Source organism: Phyllostomus discolor, chromosome 6 (assembly GCF_004126475.2).
Source record: "Phyllostomus discolor isolate MPI-MPIP mPhyDis1 chromosome 6, mPhyDis1.pri.v3, whole genome shotgun sequence".
In the NCBI taxonomy this organism is placed as follows: domain Eukaryota; kingdom Metazoa; phylum Chordata; class Mammalia; order Chiroptera; family Phyllostomidae; genus Phyllostomus; species Phyllostomus discolor.
The window spans coordinates 43,573,637-43,601,073 of NC_040908.2; the positions used below are offsets into that span (position 1 = coordinate 43,573,637).

General features: G+C 46.7%; 1 protein-coding gene across 3 annotated transcripts; it reads left to right on the forward strand.

The window, feature by feature from the left end:
• The first annotated feature begins 1,466 nt into the window (after nt 1-1,466).
• Nucleotides 1,467-27,309, forward strand: CEP68 (centrosomal protein 68). Of its 3 annotated transcripts, XM_028515838.2 has the most exons (8): nt 1,866-2,019; nt 4,017-4,134; nt 11,874-12,263; nt 13,821-15,326; nt 16,769-16,891; nt 19,301-19,397; nt 22,759-22,931; nt 23,744-26,063. In XM_028515838.2, the coding sequence occupies exons 3-8, from the start codon at nt 11,916-11,918 to the stop codon at nt 23,765-23,767; spliced, it is 2,271 nt and encodes a 756-aa protein (XP_028371639.1). In that variant the 5' UTR covers nt 1,866-2,019; nt 4,017-4,134; nt 11,874-11,915; the 3' UTR covers nt 23,768-26,063. The 3 variants fall into 3 exon arrangements, with proteins under 3 accessions (XP_035883945.1, XP_028371639.1, XP_028371641.1); XM_028515840.2 differs by lacking the exon at nt 4,017-4,134 and having other exon boundaries at nt 1,868-2,019; nt 23,744-27,309; XM_036028052.1 differs by lacking the exons at nt 4,017-4,134; nt 11,874-12,263 and having other exon boundaries at nt 1,467-2,019; nt 23,744-26,018.
• The last annotated feature ends 128 nt before the right edge of the window (nt 27,310-27,437 follow it).

Consider the following 27,437-nt stretch of genomic DNA (forward strand, 5'->3'; position numbering starts at 1 on the left):
TTAAATATAAAATAACAGAAAAAAGCTAAAACATTGAAAGAAAAACCCTCCAATAAAGGACACTAAGAGGATTAAATGGACAGGAGAATCCTTTGAGTTGTGAGTCTTTTAGTACTACATGATTTTTTATAAAAGGATATGTTGATATATCAGTTGAACAACATTTAAAAATGTAATTTTTGAAAAACTAGTTCAAATGCCATCAGGGAAACAGTACTCTGAGAGTCTGTAGTATTGTCCTGGTGTTCACTCTAAACCAAGGACCAATTTCTTGCACAGCAGAATGCAGATGTCAGTGAACCAGCTGGCGAAAGTGGGTGTGGCACCTCTCAAAGTATACCTGATGATTCTTCTTCAGAATGCATGCTTCCCTTTTCCTCGCATCGGCTGGTTAGGCACTTTAGTGCAGCACTTTCACCAGAGCCTGTAATAGTGGTTCCCACTGACTGACAACTGAGATGGACCGGGTCTTCTAATGCCACTGGAGGTTACGGTGTTGGCTGGTGACTGGTCCTGACTATTAAGTGAATAGTGGAGTATGACTAAAACCCAGGAGGTCTCCTAGGGCACCTTCCCATTCCTGTGACACATACACAAATTAATGAAAAGGTACTAAGCTACATACTGACAGGCCCAAGACAGACACCTCAAGAATGAAGGTTTTGTTTAACCCCACCAGGTAAAGAATCCTGGCCAGCTTAAAGGTAAGTGGAACCCGGAATGGGTAGTGGAGAAAGGAAATCATAAATGCCAATGCAGATTCATTACTAGTTGCAAAAATGAGAATTGTAGCTTCTACTGGTATTTCCTTTCTTGCTGTGTCAATACAGTTTTTAGTGATTGCCCTTTTCTTTAATTTCCCTTCCTTTTATGACTCTAAAGTCTATCAGCGAGGGCTAACTTTAAAATTTAGTCCACACTTTATAACTTTGAGATAGAATGATGATGAAACTTAGAGGTACAATGCATCATCACCTACAGATTTGGACTTGGGACCAGATAAAAAATAACGGATGGAACTTTGAGCTGTCCTCTTTTGCGGGGCGAGGGCATGAGAGCATTTTTATTTAAAAATGAGAGCATGACCCTTTTCCCACCTCAGCCAGATGGTAGTTTTCCTGTGCTCCAGGATTCCGCTGAGCAGTAAGAGCTAGAGTTGTGTCATTAGGCTCCTAAACACTGCTGGAAAAAGCGGAGAGGAAGAGGATGTTGTAGGCCGGGATGTGCATCATGGCCTCCCACAGGCTGATTCCCACTTCCCCTTGGGCGCCATACCTCCATCACTGACTTTTCCATCAGACCCGGCAGCTCAGAAAGTGACTACGTAGCTCCCGGCTCACTTACCCACACACCTCCTATCCTTTCCGAGCCTGCCTAAGTCCCACCTTCTCTCAGAAACTGACCCCAACCCCCAGGCCGGAGACCTCGCCCTCGTCCACAGCGCAGGCCTCGAGGCACCTGTTCAGATATCCATCACACTCCGGGTTGTTTTGAAGAGAATGTAAACAAACGCATTAAGACTGCGGGACCGCCTTCCTGGCAGTGTCGCAAAACGAATGAATGAAGGCACAACTCACGGCGCAACCTACACGCTGGGAAAGAGGTCCCGAGATAGCTACCCGCTGCGCCAGACAACGCGCCCTCGCACGACCCCGCGGCACAAGAAAAAAACGGACTGGTGTCGCGACCGCGGAAGGCGAGGGAGCGGGGAGATTCCGAAAAAAGGTCCTTCTCTCATACGCCCAGACGGCACAAAAGGTGGGCCTTTCTTGCAGGAGCGGGTCGTGCATTGGTCAATCCTCTAGACTAAGGGCTGGGATTGGCTGCGGATCTCAAAAGACGCCCTCCGCGCGGAGGCGAGACCCGTACGAAGGGCGTGGCCGGCGCTCGGTCCCGCCCCGAAGTTTTGGGCTCCGACTGGAGGGTCGCGGTTTGCACCTGTACCCGTGCTTCGGGGCCGGTGTTTGCGGCTGTTGGGGCCGCGGGCCCGGTTTGGGCGTCCGAAACGTTCGAGGCGCGGTAGGTAGTGGCCGTGTGGGGGGTCGGAAGTTTCGCGTCTCTGGAGGCGGTGGCCCAGACATTCCCCGCCCGCGCAACCCTGCCCCCTGAGCTCTGCAGTCTCTCTGGGTCTGTGAGGCCGGGCCGGGCAGGGCGGGAGGCCCGCCGAGCTTTGCGTCCCCTACCTGAGTGTTGGGGCGCCCCATGCCTTCGCCTCCATTTTGCAGATGGATCGGCGGGTGAGGAACGCGGCCGGGCGGTGGGACGCGGAGGCGAAAGGCCGGGATTACGGCGAGGCGTGGCCACGCATCCTCGCGGCCGCGCCTCTGGTGGGCTTCTGTGTCGGGGGAACTCACTTTTAGGCCCTCGCCTATTTACCGTGCTCTCACGCCGGGACCCAGATGCCCCTGGAATAAGGGAGTCCGACCCCAGCTAACGCACAGATCCTCTCTCACTACTTCGGGGGCATTCCCAGTGGAAAGGTGGACCCGAAGGATGCTTTCTTTTTGCCTTGAATGCAAGCTGTTCAGGGCTGCCAAGGGGAAAACGCAAGATACCCCACTCATGCCCAGAAAGGTCACCCTTTCCAATTGTCATCACTAGAAGAGCTCTAAGCAGCCCAGGAGGCACATGTCCAAAACCTATTTCAGGTCCTTAATAATTACTAGGTTGAGTTCGGTGTATTGTTTGTAATAAAAAGGAGCGGAATCCTGCCAGAGCACGTTGGCCCTCACTGGGAATTCATTGGACAATGGGGGGAGGTGGGCCGGAGGTAGCTAGCTTTCATAAATATCCTAGCAGTTCCAAGATTTAAGATATAAAGAATGTTGTTCAAATGCATGACAAAGTGTGTCCAGTCAAGAAATGAAGGTTCTAAGGCTTGGTTAAAAAAAGTAGAGGCCACCAGTTGAATCAACCAGTCCTGGGCCACTCACTGCAGAAAGGAGTGAAGAACTCAGTTTCACCTCTTTGGAGAAGCTTTTTAAAGGTCTTCCCCCTCCCCACAAATAATAATCACTTCTTTCTTTAGGCTGCCTTCTGTTGCTGTATTGTGGTTTCCCCAGCCCCTAGCACAATGCTGGGAAGTCAGTGACTGAAGGAAGGCTAAAGAAAACAAAACAGTAGCAGCATAGCCAAAAAGTTCACAGAACAAAATGTTGATTCTTTTTTTTTTTTTAAGATTTATTTACTTTTAGACAGAGGGGAAGGGAGGGAGAGAGAGAGAAACATAATCAATGTGTGACAGCAGGCCCCCAGCTGAAGACCCAGCTGGCAATTCCCAGGCATGTGCTCTACTGGGAATTGAACCACTGACCCTTTGGTTCACAGGCCAGCGCTCAATCCACTGAGCCACACCAGCCAAGGCAAACTTAATTCTTTTAACTTGTTGGGCCAATTATTCTTACAGGGTAGGGAGTCCGTTGAGCTCTGATTTCAAGTCAAATCAGATTTCTGTTCTTCCATGTTGCTAACTCTAGACAAGTAATTAAACTTCCCTATGCCTCCGTTTCCTCATCTGTAAAACAGGAGTTACAATAGTACATACTACTCCGTGGGTTTTGAGGATTGAATAAAATATTGACATAAAGTGCCTAGCATAGCTGTTAGCCGTTGTTAGGATAAAAGTAAACAGATACTCGAACAGATTCACTAATACTAAATATCTGTATGTGCTTGACCCTTCAGGATCTGTCTGTACTTGGTCCTATGTGTTTTCTTGATTTTTAAAAAATCCCTTAACCAGAGATGTCTAATCTGCAGCCCACAGGCCCAGGATGGCTAAGAATGTGGCCCAACACAAAACCATAAATTTACTTAAAACCTTTTTTTTTTTTTTTTGCTCATCAGTTTTTGTTAGTGTTTGTGTATTTAATGTGTGGCCCAAAGCAACTCTTCTTCCACTATGGCCCAGTGACACCAAAAGGTTAGACACCCTGGCTTAAACCTTTTCAGAGCCCACCCCATCCCCCCTCAGTAAAAGTACATGCAGGCATACCTCGTTTTATTGTGCTTTACAGATGTTGTGTTTTGTACAAATTGAAGGCAGGACCCTTCAAGCAAAAAGATTACAACTCGCTTTATTGACATCCTCATTTTTTTGCTATCACCTGAAACTGAACCTGCAGTATCTCCAAGGTATGCCTCTATTCCATAGAAAATAAGCTCTTCACGCTTTTAGTCTCACTACCCACTAGAGACTGATGAAGCACCAAATAACATTTAGCAAATATAGTAGTATTGGATACACTCAAAATGTGGTCTCTTAAAATGAGCAGAGGAGTAAATCAAATGGGACCTGGTGTGGCTGACAAAGATTTTAGGATAGTTGGCTCAGCCAGAAAGAGGCAGAACTTGAGGAGGTGGGCCTGGAGTGGCTTCTTTCCTTACAACAAATCTGGTCTCCTGAAGAAAACCGGTTCCTGTCTTTGAAGTTGTTCATGAACATTGTGAAAAGTGGAAGAAGTCTTCCAGTTGGTTTCAGACCTATTTGCCAGACCTAGAGGTGGCAGATATAACCCCTAGGCCTAGGGGATATTGCCTCACTTCCAGGTTTTCCTGTACCACTTTCTGGTTGCAGGAAACAGGCTGTTATACTTCCTTCCAGGTGTAGGTCCCCTTTGCACATCAATTCCTCTTAAATATAGAGTTTCGAAAACAAAACTCCTCTTCACTTGTAACTGTTACAGGAGAATTCTAATCTGTGATTCTGCTTTTACCGTAGTCACAAAGAATCTTGAATTCTTTCTAGGGAATGCTGTTGTTTCTAGGGACTCCCATCCAGCCTGGTGGTATTCTGTAATGAGCCATTAAAATCCTGCCACAAGATGTGAGCTTTTTCTAGTGCCCTGTTGGAAAGGTTTTAAGGACAGGATACATTTCCTCCTGTCTGGTGGATGTAAGTCAGATAGGCACTCAGTGAATGCATGTAAAGCCATTATAGTTCTGCTTCACAGGGCTTATGAATCTGGTAGTTCTAGAACATTGTGCTTACCAGTCATCTGGAGATCTTGCTGAAGTGCAGGCTCTGATTCCAAGGCTATGGGGTAGGGCCTGATAATCTGTATTTCCAGCAAGCTCTACAGTGATGTAGAAGCTGCTGGTCTGTGGACCACACTTTGAGTAGAAAGGGACTAACATAAGTATCTGCATTTGCTTTTTTAAGTTTTTTTTTATTTTATTGATTTGAGAGATAGAGAGAGACGTTGATTTGTTTCACCCACTTGTGCATTGGTTGATTTTTGTATGTGCCCTGACGGGGGACTAAACCCTTAACCTGAGTGCATCAGAACCAGTGCTCTAAGCAATTGAGGTATATGGCCAGCTTTTTAGAAGTACTAACAAACAGGTATTATTTCCTTGTGGTATTGGGATAAAGTCTTGAATTTAGTAGCTTTTTTTCCTCTGTTATTCTGTTTTTAACATGTCTTCTGTTTTGTTCCAAAAAATAATTTGAGGAATCTTTCCAGGATCCTTTCTGTGTAACAAGATTTTTAATAAGAGCAACTGAGGCAGATAGGGTGAATGAAAAGAGGTTCGGGCTAAGGTCAGTACAAAGAAAGAGTGCCTTTTTGCCCCATAGATTTTGCTTGGGTGGTACTGCATATCTGGCCCTGAGCTTCCTAGCAACCAAAGCAAAGAGGAAAAAAATTTTTTTATCAGTTTTACCAATAACTATAAAGTAAAAACCAACTGGCTGCTCAGTGAAACGGCTCTTTCTCTTACTGAAACTAGAGAATTCTTGTCCCGTGAGTTCTCTAAGAGGTTTTGGTACCTGAGTGACATTCTTCGTGGCATTTCTTTAGAGAATCAGTAAGTTTCTTATTCTTCGTATGTATAGCCTGAAGGGCTCACAGCGAACTATCAGTACAGTAAAGCAGTGGCCTGTGGAACTGGTCCAGGGCCAGCTTCCTGAGACAGGAGGAACAGTTTTTGTTCCAGGGGAGCTGTTTTTCTGCTTTGCTCTTTGGTGGGAATGGAGGGTACAGTTAACTGACATGTTCATTCCTCATCATCCTTGTTCTTTAACTGCTGAGGAGGCTTCAAGAGCTTAGGGTTGAAGAGAGGGGTGGCTAGGAGCTCAGTCCTAAATTCCTTGTAGATGTGGCCGTTGCATTTCTTTAAATGCCACCCAAAGACCTCGGGACAAGTTGGAAGGATGGCCCTGCCCTGAGGCTGTCTGGTGGTCCCAGTCAGTCAGCCAGCTGGTGAGAGAGGGAGGGAGGGGGAAGGAAGGGAACGGCAGCCTGGCAACAGCCTTCCCACCGCATCTGTCTGGAGGGGCCCAGTGGCTCCTCCTAGGGCCTTGGAGGACCCTTCCTTTGACTCTGAGCAAAAGATAGAGAAGCAGCGATAGGGGAAACAAAAGGGGAGGTGGTGCTGGAGGATCCAAACCTCCAGCCACAGCATGGCTGGCATCCACCCGCCTCTGAGGCGGGCCTGGGCCTCTTGTGACTGCCCCTTTTGTTGGCTTCCGCCACATGTGTCTGTACCCCCTTTCATGCTGCCTCCCACATGAAGATGGGTTTCCACCTTTAAGCTCCATTCTCCCGTCAGTCTAGTTCCCTCAGAGCCTTCCAGCAACCTACAGTGCTGGTTTCTACCCCATCCCCTCCCACTTTCCTTGTGGGCAGTTTCATGTTCTTAGAGAAAGAGCAACACTGAGAGCCTCTTTGTCTGGTTGTCTGGTCACATTCTGCCACTGTGTGTGCATGGCATTTGCCACTTATACCTGTGGCCTTCTATAAAAACAACAAGGAGTGTCAGGGCTTTGGCCCCTGAACTGGTAGGGCTTGCTGTGTTGAGCACAGCTCCCTCTGGCTGTACAGGCGGCTGAAAGTGTACATGGGTGCAGAGACGGACCCTTCCCAGACAAAGTTGGTATAAATCAGATTGTTCAAAGTGAGCTCATGATTTCAGGAATCCTGGGCAAGTCCTGTTTTGATATGAGGATTACTTTCTAGCTGATAATTTGTATATTTGAATGGTTTAGTGAAGAGAGGAACATCACCCTTCCCCCATCAATTCCCAGCCCTCCTCTCCATCTGGGACAGGAGCAAGTGGGAGGAAGCCCTGGCAGCTGTGACAGGACGGCAAGAGGGTGGTGCAGCAGATACCAGGGAGGGTCAGGTGTCCAGGCTTATGGAGTTAGTGTTACCACAGGCGTGATGTGTGAGCATATTTTTTTCTGTAGGGCAGGAGTAAGCCAAGCAAGTATGCATCACTCCTAATTATATCTGGTAGGTCATTCGGCTTCTGCAAGTCCTGGAAACTAGTGGAGAATTTTAAGTGCAGTGGTCCCTAGAATATCCTGAAGCTTATGTGGCTTGTCTCTTTGTTTGACCAAGGAGAGGGCACATACGGTGTGTGCAGACCTTTCTCAGGTGGGAAGGTCAATTCATTGTTCATTGTGCTGTGAGGCCTCCAGTCATTCAGTCAGACTTACTGGTGCTTCCCTAGTAGGAGGCCAGCTGAGGCCTCTGCCTACCATGGAGCTGCTAGCCCCTGGGAACACTGTAAGATGCGTGATCTGAGAGCAGGGAAGCTCCGTGCAGCATAGTAGGTTGTTTGAAGCTACTAACCTGGGACAGTGTTGGTCCAGCCCAGCAAGTCATTTTCATCATTCTGAGCGGACCATTTGGTGATTTGAAAAGGAGTAAATGGTCTCTCATTGGAAAGGTGCAGGCAGAATCTCACACCTCTTCCGTCATTCCCAGGTGGTCAGAAAGAATGATGTATAAAATCTAGAATCTGGAAATGAGGGCTGGATCTCATGTTGTATTAAGATGTCTACCTGGCAAGTGAAGACAGGGTTGAGCCCTGGAAATCTAAAACCTGCACATTTTCTAGGCTACCGTTTTCTTCAACCATGAACATGATTGATGGTTTAAAAAAAAATTTTTAAAGATTTCATTTATTTTTAGAGAGGGAAGGGAGGGAGATAGAAAGAGAGAGAGAAACATCAATGTGCGGTTGCTGGGGGTCATGGCCTGCAACCCAGGCATGTACCCTGACTAGGAATCGAACCTGGGACACTTTGGTTCGCAGCCCGTGCTCAATCCACTGAGCTATGCCAGCCAGGGCTAAAAATATTTTTTTAAACATGTTTATTGATTTTGCCCTGGCTGGTGTGGCTGAGTGGATTGAGTGCCAGCCCATGAACCCAAGGGTCACTGGTTCGATTCCCAGTCAGGGCACATGCCTAAGTTGTAGGCCAGGTCCCAGAGTGGGGGCAACCAAGAGGCAACCACACATTGATGTTTCTTTCCTACTTGCTCCCTCCTTTTCCCTCTCTCTAAAAATATATAAATAAAATCTTAAAAAAAAACATGTTTATTGATTTGGAGAGAGAGAAGGAGAGAAAAACATTGATGTGAGAGAGAAACATCAATGGGTTGCTTTTCATACATGCTCCTGCTGGGGATTGAACCCGAAACCTAGGTATGTGCTCCAACTGGGAATTGAACCCCCAACCTTTTGATGAATGGGATTATGCTCCAACCAACTGAGCCACACCAGCCAGGGCCAACGTGATTGATGTTTTAAAAATGGTCTGTCTTCAGCAGTCATTACTTTAAGGAGTTCTCTCTGATTGTCTCTACCCTAGTTGACTTCTCCCTTTTCTTTATATTCTGTAGCATCTTGTACACAATTTACAATGAACTCTCATGGACTTCTTTTCTATTTTATTATTATTTTTTCACATATATCTGTCTTAGTTCTCATAATACACTTGTATAGCACAGCCCTGACTGGTGTGGCTCAGTGGGTTGGGTGTCAGAGGTCACCAGTTAGATTCCCAGTTAGGGCACATGCCCGGGTTACAGGCCAGGTTCCTGGTTGGGGACTTGTGAGAGGCAACTGATGGATGTTTCTCTCCCTCTCCGCCTGCATTCCCTTCTCCCTGAAAATAAAATTGTTTTTTAAAAAAATCTTGTATAGCGCAGACTAAAAAATAGGATTTGTTAGGCAGATAAGCAAGATTATGAGGGACTGCTTGTCCAGACAGAGAAAATAACCAGATATAGCCTGTCTTTTCAGGAGTACTATTTTCATCAAAGTCACTGGATTTCATACCTTCTCACCCTAGTTGCTAAAGGGCCTTTGGCAAAGCTGTTAACCTAGTTCAGGTATACTTGAAAGTTACGCAGTGGTGTCTCCTAAATAGCTTATAATTCTACTTCACTACCCCTCCAGGGATAAATGGATACCTTCTATTTTGAATAATGAAATCTAAAAAAGACATTAAAAATACCTTATCAAAACAAAGACAGAGATCATTTGTCGTACCATCTCTTGCCCCAACTTCATCTTCATCCAGCCCCATCTCAGGACCGCAGCCTTCAGTGGGAAGAGGAGTGGAGGAATGAACAGGGGACTGGCTGCCACCCTCAGGGCCCAGGGCCAGCCAGTGAGAGAGTTTAGGAACGGAGGAAGGAGTAGAAACTAGGGGCTACAGACTAAGTTCAGCCGTCACCCTGATTTTTCCCGTTTGTGGGGTCAGCTTATCCCCAAAGTCATGAAAACACAATTTGCCTGTGAGTGTTTTCATATGCAGTATCTTAAGTAGCCACAAGGTGAGGACGTAGCTCCATGAAAGTCTCTACAGGACTTGGTCACCCATCTCTGTCCCTGTGCTAGTCTCTTCCCTCTTCTCCTTTGTGTACCTCTGTTTTGTAACTTGTTCCCTAATTGGTTCATAAAGAGCTTAGATTCTGGAGTCACACTGTTCTAGATTGGAATCTCTCTGAGCCTTTGTTTCTCCCTCTGTGGAATGAGGATAAAGCCTGTTTCCCTTGGGAAACCGGCAGCATCTACCAGAAGTACGTGTGCAGGTACCCTTCCTGGCTGTTTGCACTGTGGGTGTGCTAGCATGCATGCAAATGGTCTGTGCGCGTGGTGATTCATCACAGCGTTGTATATAATAGCAAAAGATTGGAAATAACCCAAATATCTCCTGGTAAGGGACAGGTAAAATAAACAAGAGAGCAGTATTACAGTGGAGTACAGTACTGGGCTGTAATACAAAGAAAGGAAGCTCTTTTTGTATTGTTAAGGAACGATCACCAAGATATTTTGTTTAAAAAGAAAAAGCAAAGGTTCTAAACAGCATGTCCTATAAAGTTTGCTTTTTTTTAAAAAAAATCCTTACCTGAGGACACACTTACTGATTTTAGAGAGAGAGGGAGGAGGAGGGAAACATTTCATCATTTGCCTCTTGTGTGTGCCCCAACCAGGGACTGAACCTGCAACCTAGGCACGTGCCCTGACTGGGAATCAAACCTGTGACCTTTCAGTTTATGGGACAATGCTCCAACCAACCAGGCCACACTGGCCAGGGCTAGTTTGCTATTTTTATGTAAAAAGGGAGAAAGATGAAATAGATTTTTGTGTTCGTCTGCATATGTACCCGGAGATGAGTGACACAAAATTAATGAGACTGTTTACTTGTTTTTGTGGAATTATCTAGTAGTCAATATTTTGCTCGGTTTATGTAAAAAAAAAAAGGGCTACTTTTCCTCCCTCTGTTAGACTTCGTTTCTTGAAACTTGTTACACTGATTCTGACACACGCACGGCCCCCGTGATAGCGATGGCAGTAGCTGACGCTGTGCCAGGCACTGTCATGGTGCCTTGCGTGCACTAGTTCGTTTTAGGGAACAACAGGGACAAGGGCGGGGGGATACTTGATCTGCAGTACATTTCATATTTGAGTCCTAAATTGAAATTGTCCCCAAAAAGTATGTTTTTCCCGTTAGTTTCTGCCACATAGGGTGGTTGTGAGAAGTGAGAGTACATGTAAAGTGTGTGCTCTTCTGCAGGGTGGCCTCTGACTTGGTCTGGAGCCAGCCAGGCAGGGCAGGGCCCTCCTGTGTGGGTGGTCTTGGGATAGCTGTCCTCACCCAGTTGTGTTTCCTCGTGTGCCAGCCGAGCAGGGAGCGCCCACATCCACAGCCTCCTCCACTTTCTCACTTCCCTGCTGCTTCCTGCTTGCCATGGCTTTACCTCCTGGTCTCTGAGGAGACAAGGCTACTTGTGTCCAGGCTTTAGCCTTGAAGTTGGCCCATTGCACTTCAGGCAGCCAGTGAAAATCCTGGGTGCTTGAGGGTCCCTTGCCTCCCAAATCCTCCTGGACTTGTGCTCCCAGGAGCAGCCCTCATCTGCACACTTAGGCCAAGGAGGTCTCCCTCTGTTCCTGAAGCTCTTCATGCAACGGTCCTGTTTTCAGATCACCCTCCTAAATTGTTCCTTCTTTCTTCCCTGCCCACTGACTGCCCCTATCTCTCCCCCTACACCAACCTGCTCCACAACCTGGAGCATGGCTCCTGTGCTTTGAGAGGATCCTCCCTTCTCCACAGGAGGTGTGGGGAGCACCCTGGGTTCAGGCGAGGCCTGGACATGCCCTGACTTGCTCTTCAGAGCAGAGTGGTCAGAGCCAGGCCAGAGCTGCCTGCTGACGGGGGCATTTTGACAACAGAGCCACAGCTGGGCTGGGCTGGCACAGGCCAGGCCTCTTACCCAGTGGGGCTGGGCTGAAGGGACAGGGACGCAAAGATGACTTTAGTGAGGACCAGGCCTTGACTCTGATTTGGACCTGCACCGACCCTCCCGGGCACCTGGTGCTCGGGCTGGTACAGGCCACATAAAAGTGGAGGACAGAATACTGTGCTCCCGCCTCCCTTTTGGGAGGGTTTGATGCCGAGGAGAAGCTGGATCTGGACCTTTGTTCTTCCCTGAGGAAGTAGCCATAGTTTATTTGGTTGTTTCTCTTTGCCCCCCACCCCCAAATGTTTAATGATTTTCTTAATCATTAAAGAGCAAAGTTGCCTGGACACAGGTGGACATTTGATATTTTTGTCTCTCTTTCCCACTTTGTAGGGAGCTGAAGGCTTCAGGGAGTCCTGACCTAGAGGTGTGCCAATGGCACTGGGAGAAGAAAAGGCAGAGGTGGAGGCATCCACGGACACCAAGGCCCTGACTCGTGAGAGGTGGAGCTGCAGGGAACAGGAGGTGGACATCCCCGTGCCTGTGAATGGGGAGCAGCTGCCACGCCTAGAAGCTGAGGGAGAGCCCGCCTCCCCTGTGTGGGGGGCAGAGGACCTATCTGCCCCCACCTATTGCCCTTCTGGAGGCTGCCAGTCACAGGCCACCAATACCAGCAAGGAGCCAGTGGCCCGTGCATCTCAGTGTGCCCCCAGCTGCCTGCATCCTTCTCCCCATGCGGGGACTGGAGATCTGCATTCTGTGGGAAGTCAAGTAGCTACTAAGGTAAATGGGACTGCAAGTTTACCTAATGCTATCTTTTGGGAGTGCATTCCAGCATTTTGTTGTCATCTTAAATGCTTTCCCAATCCCTGTTCAAGGTGGGGCATTGGGAGAGCCTGGGTATGGTGATTTCTGTTTTGCAGGTTTACCTGGAGAATTGGGCCTTGGGGCCAGTGGGGCGGGGGGGCTGTGTTCATAGTATCTCCTTTTCCTTAAGAGATTGATCCTTGGAGAACCAGGGATGCTATGGCCAAGACCTACTGTCCAGAGGGCTAGGCCAGGAGAGTTCTGAAAGGGGGAGCTTTTTCTGTTTCTGACTTGGTGGTCTGAAGGCCTCAGAGGGATCCTGAGAGGAAACTTGGGGGAGGAGGGCCCAGGGCTGTGGTCTCCTGAGGGCTTTGAGACTGTATCCCCTGGAAACCCAGGAAGCCTGGCAAAGCCTGGAGCCCCTGTAGGGGGCAGCACTGTTGCAGGGCGAGGAGAATTTCTTGGGCGGCCCTAACTACAGTGCAGCCTCGCCTAGTGGGAGTCACACGTGAGCAGCAGGGCGTGCTGCCTGGGTCTGTGACCTCAGGCAAATCACTGAGTCTTCTAGACCCTCAGTGTAATTGGGAAGGTGACTTGCATGACCTGCCCCTCCCAGCTCTGACATCCTATTCTGTTCTGCTTGCCCAGACCTTTCATGGGAGTGGCTTTGATCTCTTCAGGGTCATTGTGGCCTTGGCTGCTGCATGCCGCTCCTGTGGATCCCGCTCCTTCCAAGAGCCTCTGACTGGGAGAAAACAGAAGCTGGGCTCACCTGCCTGGGGGCCAGGGTGGTGGGAGCTCAGGGAACCTGTGAGTCAGAGCTTCAGAGAAGCAAGAAGCAAATAAGCCTACTGGCTTTTTTCATGGTATGAGTCCAGTGCTTAGTGTAACTCCTGTTATGTGTAGAGCTCTCACCCTGTGCCCTTCACACACGAGCTCATTTATTCCTCGTCGTCCTGAGGAAGCGGTGCTACTATCCCCATTTTATAGGCATGGGGAGTGAAATGGGCGAGTAATAGTATCACTTTCCTGGAAGGTGGCAGTTAGGGGTCGGCACCAGGTCTGTCTGGTGCGGGAGCCCATGGCCTTTAACCACTGTGCCGCTGGCCTCCCTCAAGCACATTAAAAGTTCAACGTGAAGAGGCTGAGGTGAGTGACTCATTTTGCTGGTGTTTAGTTACCACTGGCATGCGAGCCGAGCGAATGGGTTTGGGTGTGTCCCCCATCAGTGACAGGGTGGCTAAGGTTTCGTCTGCACAGGACATGCTTCCAAAAAGTTAGGCAGTGTGTTCAGTCTGACAGCTCTGAGTTCTGCTCACAGGCAGGGTATCTGTGGAGGAAGGCCTTTTGAAAGGACTGGGGGGCGGGATTAGTTTGGGGAAGATAGGCTGCTTCCAGAGCAGGCTCTCCGTGTCAGGGCCTCTCCTGAACATCATCTGGCTCCCCAAAGAAAACTCCGGATTGTCATCTAAGAAAGAAGTTTAGTTCACTTGTTTACACTTGAGTGCTTTTTCTTCCCTCTTATCATTTCAGATGGAGGATGCCAGTCTTTCTGCCTCAGGGGAGCTACCTCAGACTGGAACCATTCCCAAAGCCACAGGTCTTTGCTCAGGACACGATGCAGATACCGAAGATGATCCATCCCCAGCTGAGTCACCTCCGGTGCTGGACCTCAGTCAACAGCCTCACATCTCAGGTTTCCCTTTCTCGTCAAAGTTGAGGTCCATGGTGAGCCCAGGTGTCGCTCCTCCTCAGTTTTCCAGCTGCAGTATCTCTGCTTCATCCCCTGGTGGCAGTTTCCAGGGTTGCCAAGAGAAGGCAGAGCCTCAGAGTTGCTCCCTTGCCAAGGTCTCTTCCCTGGAGCTGGTCGGCCCACAGTCAGTACCCCCTGTGGTGGGGCTACGGCCTCAGCTCCAATGGTCTCCACAGCCTATGTCCTCTGGGGAGGATGCTTCTGGGCTAAGCAGGAGGCACCTGTCCTTCCAAGCTGAGTACTGGGCCTGCGTGCTGCCAGATTCCCTGCCCCCTTCCCCTGACCGCCACTCCCCACACTGGAACCCAAATAAAGAATATGAAGACCTGCTGGACTATACTTACCCACTTAGGCCCAGGCCGAGGCTCCCAAAGCACGTTGACAGCCATGTGCTGGCTGACCCTGTCCTGCAGGACTCGGGTGTAGACCTGGATAGCTTTTCTGTCTCCCCAGCAAGCACTCTAAAGTCACCCACTGATGTCTCCCACAGTTGCCCACCAGTGGAAGCTACTGCCCTGCCATTCTCTGGGCCCCAAGAGCCAAGCCTCAAACGGTGGCACTCTGGAGGACCCCAGGAGCAGGGCAGCATTGGGCTGGCATCTTGTAGCCAGCTTGCATCTACACCCAGGGCCACAGGCAGTAGGGGCAGTCCTTGGAAGAGTAGAGAGCCAGCCCTGAGGGGCATGAAGAACTGGCGGCCTATGGGCAAGTCCTTCAAGGTGAGCCCTCCCCAGCTGAGGACATGGAACAGAGGGTGGCCCTCATCCAGGCCAGAGAGAGAGAAGGGAGCTAGCCATGGTATCCAGCGCCCTGCCTGCATGGAGCCAGGATGGACACCAGAAGAAGACCTGGAAAGCGATGATGAATATCTTGCCTTGCCCACTCGGCTGACACAGGTTTCTAGCTTGGTTTCATATCTAGGTTCTGTTCCCACTTTGGTGACCCTGCCAGCTGGGGCTGCCGAAGGGCAGAGCTCCCTGGATGTGTCGGACAGTGATGGGCCTACTTCCTTCCCATCGGACTCCAGCCAAAGCCAGCTTCCCTCTGGGACTACCCTCAGAGGGTCTGGGGAGCTTGAGGGGCAGAACCGCTGTTTGCTGCGCTCCTTCATCCACGCAAGGGACTCTGCAGGGGATGGCAGTCTGGTGAGCAGCCAGGCGCTGGAGGTCTCTGGACCTCTGAGAACACGCTCCTCCTTGCCAGTTGTTTTGGACCCAGATTCTAAAGGGCAGCCTCCCAGGAGAGGAAGAGAGGCGGAAAAAGACTCACTCATGCAGTGTGTGAAGGTAAATTCAACATTTAAGAAGTTTTGCAGAGAGGTGTCTCATTTCTTCCCCCAGAAGGAAGAAATGCACTATGCATTTCCAGAAGGAAATTATGCACTAATATAACAAAACTTAGCAAGTTTGAGTTCATTTGTGTGCCAGGCACTGGACTGCTGTACCTTATCCTATTTAAGCCTCACAACTCTCTACTCGATGAGAACTGTTGTTCTCATTTCACAGAGAAAATGGCAGACAAGAGGTTAGGCAACCTGCCCACTGAAAATTAGCAAGGGCTGGAGCCTGAGCTCGTAACCAGTACCCCAGGCAGCTTCCCAAGGCTCTTGACCTTGAAGGTTAAGAGGTACTCTGCACAAGAAAGGTTTGTGCTCAGACGCCTTTAGGAAACACTGAACTAAACAAAAGTAAGTACTTTCTTGACTGGGAGGCTTCTCGGAGCTTCAGTTCTAATGAAGTGGTGTAACGGTAGAGGTTTATGGACCGCCCAAGAATATCTGGAAATACATACTACTACAGGGAGCAGGGTGTCAGCATCAGGCAGGTGTGAATTTGAATCAGGGCACTGCTCTCTGGAATTCAGCTGTCTCTCAGGTTCGCTGCTTTGCTAAAATATGGAGATGCGCCACTTCAAGGTGTTGTGTGGATTAAATGAAATAATTCACGTTGAGGGCTTCACGCAGTCCCTGACACAGGTACATACATTCAGAAATGTGGCTCATCACACACACAGGGAGAGTCCCCCAGGTGAGAGAGGGAATACTGCATCTCACCACAGCTGGGCGGCCAGCTGCGGGTCCATGTATGGGTCCATGAGCTAGTGCCACAGGCGGTTCCTAGAACTCAAGGAGGGCTTTAACCTGCTCTTGGTGTCCCGGGGATGGTTTTATTTGTACTGTGAAGCCGGTGGGACATGTGTTAGCATGTACTCTCCTTTGTGATACAAGATTGAGAAAGGGTGAGGGAAAGTGCATGGCTTGCAGCTTCCCAGGGAGTGTTGGGGCCCTGCTCCCTGAGCAGTGGGGGCACAGAAGACGGAGTGCAGCTTTGAGTCAGTTGTCAGCTGGGTGTACATTCTGGTTAGTCTTGACCAGTCATTTATTTTATATCCATGTTTTTCCCCAAAACAGTCTGATAGTTAGCAGTGGTGCTGACCCAAGAACTGGTTCCTGGGGCTGGGCTATTCCCCATGCAGGGCCGGCCTTTCTCAGACTGTCATTTTTGGTGTCACATTGGGCTGAGGGTAGGCAGAACCAAGGTGGGGCTGTTGCTGTTGCCCAGGCAGAGGTCTGGAATCATGGGGTGGGGACAGGCAGGGGAGGGGAAGGGAGACTAAAGCCTCAAGTGAAGGAATGCCCTAGAAATGTGCACAATCCATCTTGGAATCCCTGGATATTTTTAGCCTTTTGAAAATGTAAACAGCATGTTTCTTTTATTTGTCTACACAGACCTTTTGCTGTCAGCTAGAAGAGCTGATCCACTGGCTATATAACGTCGCAGATGTTACTGACCACTTGACTCCACCCAGGTCCAGTCTTGCAGGTCTCAAGTCGTCTCTGCAGCTTTACCGGGTAATGCATGGTCCTGGCTTTAGCTGTTCACTCACGAGAGGGATGGCTACATTACTTGATTACAAGGTAATCAGGTAATTTAGCTGAAATAATTGATGCTCAGCACATCATGGCTCAGTTGACTATGTTACCTAAAATCTAATCATAGGTCCTTTTCATATTCTTAATGCTGAAAAACAGATGTATCAGTTATTTCACAGGCCAAATAGAGTTTGGATAAAACACATTGATTGTATTTATCTTGAATCAAAAATATGTACAGGTGATTTCCAGTGTAATTTTCCAAATGTCTTAGGGATTGATTAAACATAGATCTGCACTAATATGGAGTCGCTGGACACATGTGGCTATTTAAATACAGTTGAAGATTCGGATTTCTCAGTTGCACCAGTCACATTCCAAGTGCTCAGCCATCACATTCTTCTAGCGTCTGCCACATTGAACAGTGCAGATAGAAGAACATTTCCATCATCACCGAGTTCTGTTGGACAGCACTGACTGGTATTTAAGTATCTGGACTGAAATTGTACTGATTCCAAAATACACACTGGGCGTTTTGATGGTATTTAAATAAAATACAACTCAATTTGCTTCTCATGTGTTTAGTTTTGGAGGGGCATGTCTCTTTTTTAAAAAAAATGAGGGTATTCTCTAAAATCTCTTCAGTTGTGGCACTGATTACAACTTTAGGGCAAGTATATTTAGGGTGACAGTTTGTGCTGGCTCTTCTGGCATAATTATCAGTAGGTCCCCCTTCATTTCCAAAAGTGTTCTGAATTGGATGATAAATTATTCAGTTGCCCTAAACGTAACATTAACCCTGACTGAACTACCCATGGCTTCTAGCAGTCTGGTCGGCCAAACCTTTATAACCTCTGATGAAGGAGCAGGGGTATTTGTAGTGTGAGCCTGGTACTAGTCTAGAAAGGGTTCTCTGGGACAGTTCTGTGAATTGCTCGCACATTACAACCTAAACCGGCCTCTTTAACAGAACAGGGTGTGATTTACAACTGACTGAGCCAGGGGCCACACTAGGTTGGGCTGAGCCTGGAGCTCTCACCACACCCAGGCAGGATGGAGGGCCTTTGTTTTCCAGTTTAGAGACAAGTAAAACTGAAGGGACCAGGCTCGCCTGGTCAGGCCAGCTGCCCTGTATCAGTGAGATTGCTGTTTCCTGCTGTGTGGAAAGTTCCTTGCCCAGAGTACACTGGGAAAGGCTGGCTATGAGGGTCCTCCGTGTGCAGGGGTCCACTCCCAGGAGGCCCAAGGGCAGCACCATTATTGGGAAAGGAAATTGCCCTTGTAAGATTTACCTGGGTAGCCCTTCCAGAGTGCCTCAGCCCTGCCCCCATCAGAGCAGACCAAGTAAAACAACTCCATTCCCTCTGCTGTGCCCCTCATTCCATCCAGTGCCTCAACTTCCAGACTAACCAGAAGCAACTCTCTCGCATTGTGTGTAGAGCTGAGATCTGAGCTGTGATTACCCCTGCAGGTCAGTGAAGCATAGCCCTCTGTGTCACCCATACAACAGTGGAACCACACTGTCAATCCCTTACCCACACAGAATGGTGCTTGGCTTATGCATATGTACAAGCTACCTTGACCCATACTGAGATACTTAATATAAGCCTGAGTGTGGGTATGTACCCATACACTTTAACTGTGACTTTGTCTCATTATTTTGTCTTATCACAGTCGGTTTGTGCCAGCATATAAGCACAGGTATTAAGGCTGAACACAGGAATATAATAAATCCAAGAGTAAAATTATAACTTAAAAATGTGAACTAAGTTCTGCACCTGTGTTAAAAGTGGTCACGAATTTGACTTTATATTTCCTAGCTAAAGGGACATCAAAAATAGTCAACTACAAGGCTTGGTACCTATGAGAGAAAAACAGATGAGCTGCTAAGGAGAATGACATCTTCCCTGATGCCTTCCCAAGGCCTAAGGGCCACACCGAACAGGACAGTGCAAGAGTGCCCAGATAGAGGCAGCAATCCTTGTGGTCAAGTTAACAGCATGTCTTATGGCTCTTACTCGCTAGTTCCACTAGAACAGAAAACTGTTCTGAGAATCCCATTGCCCTGTGACTTGAAAGAGAACCCACCCTGTGAGGTGAGACAGGAAGGAAGCCCTGGCTCCAGCTGTTGCTAAGGCAGGCTCCACCAAGACAAAGAAAACTATTTTTTTTTAAACTGTAAACGGAAAAAAAAAGGATTGACCCTATTTACCTTGGGCTCAAAAGAGGTGAAGTTAAGCTTTTACACTGTTTACTTGGAGTAGCCTGAAAACCAGTGGGTTCACCTTCCAGGTTAGAGGGGAATCAAGCTACCCTACAAGGGATCATTTTGAATAACTTATAAAACAATAATGACAAAGCTTTTTTCTTTTTCTGATATGCTTTAAGCAATTTAAGAAAGATATAGATGAACACCAGTCCCTAACAGAGAATGTCTTGAAGAAAGGGGAGATTCTTCTTCAGTGCCTGCTGGATAACACCCCAGGTGAGATGCGTGAGGCTTTGAATGCCGCCGGCCTGTCCGCAGCAGGCCCAGGGACCCACATTGACTGGTAAGGAGCCAGCGGTGCCAGAGCCCCTCCCACAGGCACGCCTGTCAGCAGCCCCTCACACCATCACTGCCCCCAGACCATACCATGAGGCAGTTACAGTCCTAAAGGTAAGCCGGGAAGAAGTTAGGTGTCGAGCTTGTAAGAACAACACTTGAGCTTTTCTTATCTTTTCCTGGTGGTGTGCTGGGTGGGAATGCTGGTTTTAATCCAGCTGTGCTTGGTTTTCAGCTAGGGCGTTCACGGTGGGGAACCCTCAGGGCCTCCCCTCCTTTCCCAGCACAGGCGAACCCCTCTGGTCATCTGCTCTGGGGAAGAAGTCGTGTCACAGTTTAAGAGTAGTCACTCTGTGCTGAGGGAATAGACTGAGGGAAGAAGTGAAATGACAGGAGGGGACAGGGCAGGCAGTGGTGCACACGCTGAGCTCAAGCCTGTTTTGTAAGGTGGGTTTCCACTGTGGGAAAAGGAGAACCACAAGCCTTTAAGAGTGCACTAAAGCATGAATGGTGCAAGGATTTATGGTCATGCTGCCCTTGCTGGGGGGAGATAGGATATGGAGGATGAGCTACGAGAATGCTAGATTAAAGCAGTGAAGTGATGGACCCCTGAAAGCAGCCCCTGATTTCTTCTAAGATTGAACATCAAAGTGCTAAAAAAAAGCCTATCTTTATTGTGCCTCAAATTTGGAGTGAAACGGGGTTTATGCTAGAAGCATAGCGTAAGTAAAACTGGATGGGACCTGCAGTCTTGAGGGGCGATGAGGTTGCACTTGCCTGACCAGAAGTAGTAGTAGGCAGGTGCACACTAGGCAGATGCATGGAACAGTCTCAGCCCCAGCACTGACATTTTGAACCACATAATTTTTGTTGTGAGGGCAGTTGTCTTGTGTGTGTAGGATGTTCAGTAGCATCCCTGGTTTCTACCCATTGGATGCCAGTAGCACCTCATACCCCCCAGACATTGCCAAATGTCCCCTGGGAAGAAAAATCACCATGGTTGGGACCTGAATGAGCCATGGAGCCACTGCAGGGATTTCCAAGGGGCAGCACTTATCCAGGGCATATATGAGACTTCTGCAACCCCCTGCCCTTGGGAGGCTTTTGATTGGGCTCTTATCCCGTTCTCTTGCACTAGTGTTTTTGGTTTTGATTGGGGCAGAAATTCAGTATGCCAGGCTCCTTGCTCACTGTTCATTACACTGGTATTTTACTGAACACTGTGTGCCAGACACTGTTGAAGCAGTTGACATCAGACTTTTTTTTCTTTTCATCACAGCCCTGTGAGGTGGATACTATTGTTACTACCACCTCAGCAGAGTGGTGAATTTGCTTTGGGTCACATAAGGTAGGGCAGCCTGGCTCCAGCCCCATATGCTGGCTCCCTCGCTGTTGTCATTGTCTGGAGGTGCAGGGGCCTGGGCAGGAAGGAAAGGAGCTCAGTACCAGGAAACTTCCCAGAGGCCACAAGTAACAATGGACCTCTTAAAAACTATGGGTTCTTTGACCTTCATTTAAAAATCAATTCCATAAATTTCAGTGCTTAATTTGTACATATGTATTTATGAATGAGAGGGGAAGGGAAGGAGAGAAACTTCAATGCGAGAAATATTGATCAGTTGCTTCTCACACCCCCAACTGGGGACCAAACCCACATCCCAGATATGTGCCCTGACCAGGAATTGAACTGGTGACCTTTCACTTTGCTCGGTGACACCCAGCCAAGTGAGCCACACCAGTCAGGGCAGCACTTAATTCGTAATAAAAACATCTCACTTTGCCTTTCTCTCAAAGGAGTCTAGAGGTATTTTACTGCCAAAATAAGAGGCTTTGGGGGTTTCTGTGGTGTTCAGACATGTATTCAGGCTCTTTCAGATTGACACACTGCCCCTCCACACCCTTAGTTTGGCATAACCAAAATCTACTGTTTGGTGAAACCGCAAGTTCCCCTTGATACTTACAGGGTCTTCGTGGCTAGGTGCGTGCCTCTTGTCCCCAGAGCATGCTGTCAGTGTCCAGAGCCCTAACACAGACGCTTCTCCCTGAGCCTGCTTTCTTCCTCTGCCACAGTATAACCTCAGGGACAGAAGCTAAATTAATTCCCCCCCAAAACATGCTGATCTCAGACTGCTACCAAAGGCCTCCCGTGGAAATCTGGCAGGTTTTCACTGCATTTTAGTGTGTGAGTTGACAATCCTGTCTCATACCCAAACTCATTATCAAATGGCTGGCATGTATATACATCCAGCTGAACCAGGTCCCTGCAAAATTAAAACATAAAAAATCACTGGGAAAAATGATTTTCATGTACATTCCCAGCTTTCCGTTTACTTCCTTTCAGCCAAACACCTAACACTGTAAAATAAAAGTTCAAAAATAAAGATCCCCTGGATTCCACTGACAGCAGACAGGATGGATAAAGGTCAGGTGAGCATGGAAGAGGGCCTATCCCAGGTGCCCTTCAAGGCACACTAGACTGTGCACCCTGGCCTTGCCCTGGTGAGTTGTCAGGACCGCACTTTGCTCCTATGACTGACGCAGCTCCCCTCAGTGCTGATCTCAATACAGCCAGCTGGCGCTACTGCCTGCCCGTCAGCATCCTCTGCAGATACACAGCTTCCGCTTTCCCTTCCGCTGCTGGCAGATGTTGCAGCTGTAGCAGGAAACTAGGGAGAGTGTTAACACAGCTGATAAAGGCACAGGAAACCAAAGCAGCCTTTGTGTTTAACAAAGGACATAAAGTTTTTAAGAGAAAAAAAAAACAATCCTGCTGTGTGGGATGCACTCTGAACTTAGCCTATCCTGTAGGAGGGAATCTTGTCTTTGCCAGCTTTTAGATAATTTTCTTTTGAAGTCTGTTCATTTAGGACACCCACAAAAGGGTTCACAAGCATTCCCAAATGTTACCCGACTACCTGTACACATGCTAAATGACAGCCCCCAGTTGATAGGACCTGGTAACAGGACCCTGGTCTGGGTGTGTTTTGTTTCATTTAAGCCTTCTGCCCCACAAGATCTGGGCGTGCTCAGAATCTTATCTCTAAAAGTCAGACCATGTTTCTGCCCTTCTGTGAATTATGTAATTCCAAAGTGGAGCCAGTGAAATTCTCAGCTTCAATCAGAAATTATCATATATCTACTAGTGCAATAGCATTTCCTGGAGAGTCACTGTTAAGAGTAGACATTACGAAACTTGCTGTGTCCCTATTTTGTGTGAAATGCTACACCCTTGTATTTTCTTTTGAAAATAACTTGCATGTTTTTTGGGGGGGGCCTAATTGTTTTAAACCTCGTTTGTTAGTGTTACAGGATGTTCTCGGGAGGATCGCAAAGCAGCCCAGCGAGCTGGAGACCCACGCAGATAACTTGTATGACACCATATTAGCCTCTGTGGACATGCTGGCTGGTTGTGCCCTCATCTCAGACAACACACCGATGGCACACAGGAGTGCCGATGTGACTGGGATTAGCCTGGTAAGTAGAATAACCTAAGAGAACGTCTGTCCTCAGACCCCAGTGCTGGATTAGAGGTCAGAGTTCTTGTTCTAACACTTGGCTGTTTCTTAGAGGCTGGAGCCAAGAGCTATTAAGTAACATGCTAGGAGAAAACCTATACTGAACAAGGGAGATGCTGTCATTGCCAGGCAGAAGCTTGGCTTGGGGGTCTTCCTGTGGTGATCAAGGCTCACTGTGGTGCGTTCCATTCTGCCTGCCTGAGGACTAGGATGCCCCATGCCCCCGGTAAAACTTAACCTAAACCTACTTTGTGTGTGTACATCTATCACCCAACTCATTTGGTACTCCATCTCCAAGCAACTATTGACAGCACCCAGTGCTTAGAGACACAAAGTTGCTGATAACTCCCCAGACCTTCCTTTCTCACAAAGAGCTAGGGGGCATTGCTGCAGGGTGACACTCCTGGAGACCTAGGAGTACAGCTTTCTTCTGATCTCTGGAAAACTCGTACAGGACACAATAAGAAAGAGGAAGTAAGAGAGTATAGGGGGTTGGTACCCACTTTGGGGGATAACTGGACCACGCTATCTCTGAAATTGCCTCTCCAACCAAAATGGACTTAACTAAGATCTTCCAGATTAGAATTCACTATAGACAAAAGAAGGTAGAGGGTAAAACCTCAGGTATGTCAAGAGCAGGGAGCCCATGTATTTCTATCAAAGAAATTTGAGCGAGTCATTTTAATTCTAAAATGGATGCAGGTTGATGTCTGTTGTCATGGCTTCCTCTGCAGTTTTCTGCCTGTAACAAACCCTTCTCTTCTCTTTCAGGCACCTTCTCAGGCAGAGATGTAATCTGCCCCCCCAAAACTTGGCTGGTGGGAAACTTCCAGGAAGTTCTAGTAAGAGCCATTTAATGTTGATATTAAAGAGGAAACTTAACTTTAATATACTAGTTTATATAAAATGCCTTTCTCTTCCCTGAAGCAAGAGGCAACTGAGTTACCGTTTTTTACTTAAATGAATCCTTCCAAACTAAGGTATTCCTTTGGTGCTGCTTTTCTACAAAGAGCATGTGGCTTTGCCAGTGTAGATAAAGTAATGCTCATAGGCTTATTCATCTTTCCTCCCCTCTCTATCCAGCTCAAAAGAGCAGACAGAGCTCTTAAACTAGTCCATGTGCTGAGATTATTTAAAGAAGGTACCAAATGATCAGTACTCTCAGGCATACAAGAGGACCTAAGAGACTGAAAAAAAGTGAGTGGCTGGCCAGGAGCTTGGTTCTTTCAGTAAAACTGAAGCTTAACGTTTATAAATCCCTCTTTGAAGATTTTTAGAAGAAACTTTAACTCACCAAATTCTTAGAAGGTTCTGAATGACTAGAACATCTACAAATCAGTCTGGGCTTCAGTACCTTCTGTCATCTTCAGGGCTTGGGGGTCCATCCCCCTGCCTAACTGTCTTAAGGGAAAATGAGCAGGGACTTCTCGAGCTACTATTGAGCTTCAGCTAGGCTGTAGACTAATGACCCACTGTAAGAGGTACCTCTAGGAGGATGCACCCCTTCATTCCTACTTTGGTATGGAAGAGTAAGTCCAAGGGAAGGGAAGGGCATGGACTCTCTAAGGCTGTCAGTAATGAAGGAAAACAAGGAAATTTTTTGTTGCTTGGGAGTTGATGTAGTACTTTCATAGAAATAAATCTACAGATCAGGCATTGAAAGCATCAATTCTATGGCTTTTTAAAGCAAAATGATCACCTATTGCTGGTGTAACCAGATTCTGCAAAAACAAATAATCATTTAGTTTCTATTGAGCCATGAGTGAACATGGAAGAAGGAAAGCATATTTCACCCCATATACTTCTACTATAATAGTAAGTTAAAATTAATAAGACTTAAAGGTTCTTCATACTTAAATATGAGGTAAGCATTTAAAGGCCTTTTTTCAAACTCCTTCCAGATTCTCATTTGAGGAAGCTGCTTAAAAAAAGAGTATCTTCTAAGTTTATAAGGAGATGAGCAAGTCATCTTGAACCAAAAGAAGGTGATGTTGAAACACTCTCATAAGCAGACTTCTGATTTCCCCTCAGAACAAAACACTTAAGACCAAATTACTGCCGTTAAAATAAGCTTAAGACTTTAGTTTTGGAGGCTGAGCCACATAATTTTTCTTGTTTTTAATCCTTACTGGGCTATTCCCCCCTGCCCCCTGCTTTGAGAGAGGGGAAAATACCATTAATGTGAAAAAGAAACGTCAATTGGTTGCTTTTTGATACCTGCCCCAACCGGGGATCAAACTCACCACCATTCAGTCTCTGGAACACAGCTCCAACCAAGCCACACCAGTCAGGGCTGAGCCACATAATCTTACCATTTCACTCTCCTTCATACGAACTAAAGTCCTATTAAATCTTTCTGCTTTAGAATTTCTTAGACTTCATAGTCACTGGAAAATTATATAAATAAAAACTCAGTATTTCAAGCACCTGCTGCTATGGTATCATTTACCATAATGCTTAAGGGCATGATCAGAAATGAACTGTATATTCAGATTTTGCCCATATTACGATTCTCCATCTTAAACCTTGGTTCCATACATGGACTTTAGTAGACAAAGTACCTCCTTGACAAATAGCTGTAAATGTAAAATATTCTTAATAACGTAGAATTGGTTAAAAAGGCAGTTACGTCTAATAGCCTGTTTTAAAATTGATATACTTCACCTTCTCTTTGATGTGGCTATAAAGTGGTACATGCCTTTCTACTGAGTATGTTACAGGATAGCAGTTAGGAGTTAAGCCCAGTTACTTACTAGTATTTGATAGGCATGAAAATAAGTATCTATCTGTTAGCAAAGAAAGACTGAAGATGACAACTCTACAGAAACTGGCCAATGTTATAATTGAATTCTGCATATGCCATTTTATTCCCATTCAACCTAGTAACTGTAATGACAGAAATTTTCAGAGTGTTTCATTTCAGAGTACCCCATTTCCCAAGAAAGTACTACTTTTACATAGAGATGAACTCAAGGTTTTTGTTCATCTTGAAATAAGGTGTGACTGAAGGGTGCTTATTCTGGACTTAGTTGTGAATGCCACCAAAGAATATCAACACAGCTGCTAATTTCATCTTCAGCAGTGCTATATATAGAAAGTTGAAGACCTCCCTTAAAACTGAAGCTGAAACTGTTTCAGCCTAGTAAGATGCCAGCAGCATTTCCATGAGCAAACACAGCCACACTGATTCAAATAGTTTGGCTGGCCAGTACACAGTGGTACACACTAGTCTTCAGGATACTAGTGGTCTACAGTGACATAAGTGTGGTAATGAAATTCCATCTTGACCTGCAGTAAAATTTCCTGGTAGTCCCTTTAAATAAGGAGAATTTAAGTCCACAGGGAAGTTGCAGTACTAAGAGCCATATAGGCAGTTTCAAGATCTGGGTTCTTGTCGCAGCTCCATGGCTAAAGTGCAAATTGGAGACATTGTCAACATGGCTGTTTTGAGGCTGAGAAGGGTTGATATAAAACATGCTGCAATGGCAACATGCATGTATGCTGAAGGAAAATTTAGTCAAAGAATAGAAAGTCACTGCTGAGACCAGAATGGCCATCATTCTGCAAGGATTTCCCAGAGACTGAATTGCTTAAGCTTAACTTACTCTTATGTGAGCTAAATTTATGGCAGCCACTTACATTTACAATATGGCAAGTGATAGTTTTCCTTTATTAAGTGAACATATTAAAGCCCATAGTAGCTTGAAATGGGGGTAGGAATAGGAATATATATTTTTTCAAGGCTGCATTTATTGGCATATTCATAAAAGCAAGGCAATGCAGTGAGCCCCAGTCTTGACTGTCATGGGGGAAAGATGCTAGAATTTTCAAAACTAAGTATAAAAATATGCTTCTATCTTACAATAAATCCATGTAATATTTTTTGCTAACTCGCCAAGAAGAAGCTGACAATTTGAACAACGTGCTGTTTGAAGTGCATGCCATCACACTGTTTAACATTTGTATCATTTACTTAGTTTAGAACATAGTTTCTGGATTCTTTCCCCCTTTATATTGTGTGGTAAAGCAAAAAAACCTTTTGAAGCATTTTAAAAAACTTCACCCAGATAATTACTATTTGGTAACTTGAGTTCAGTTGCCTTATTTGAGGATGAATAGATCCAACAAGCACATCTATAATACAAAGTAAACGATGATTTTTATTGTGAAATTCTCATAGATGGAAAATTAAATTGAATATTTATTCTGTCAATTTCATTTTACAATAATCTTATCACTTATTTTTGTACCATGTATTTTCAATTGCCTGTTTAGTGAAAATTAAAAAAAAAGTTTTAATTTTTGGCTTGTTTGTAATTTAAATTTTATCATTGAATTCAAGACCCCACCATAAAATGTGTTGCCAACAACCACATCCCAAGCCCCTAAGTAAGTATTTTGGCGGCTGCTACAACCACAAGGAAACAGTTTTTGATTTCTATCACCTTAAAATGACAGTGTTAGC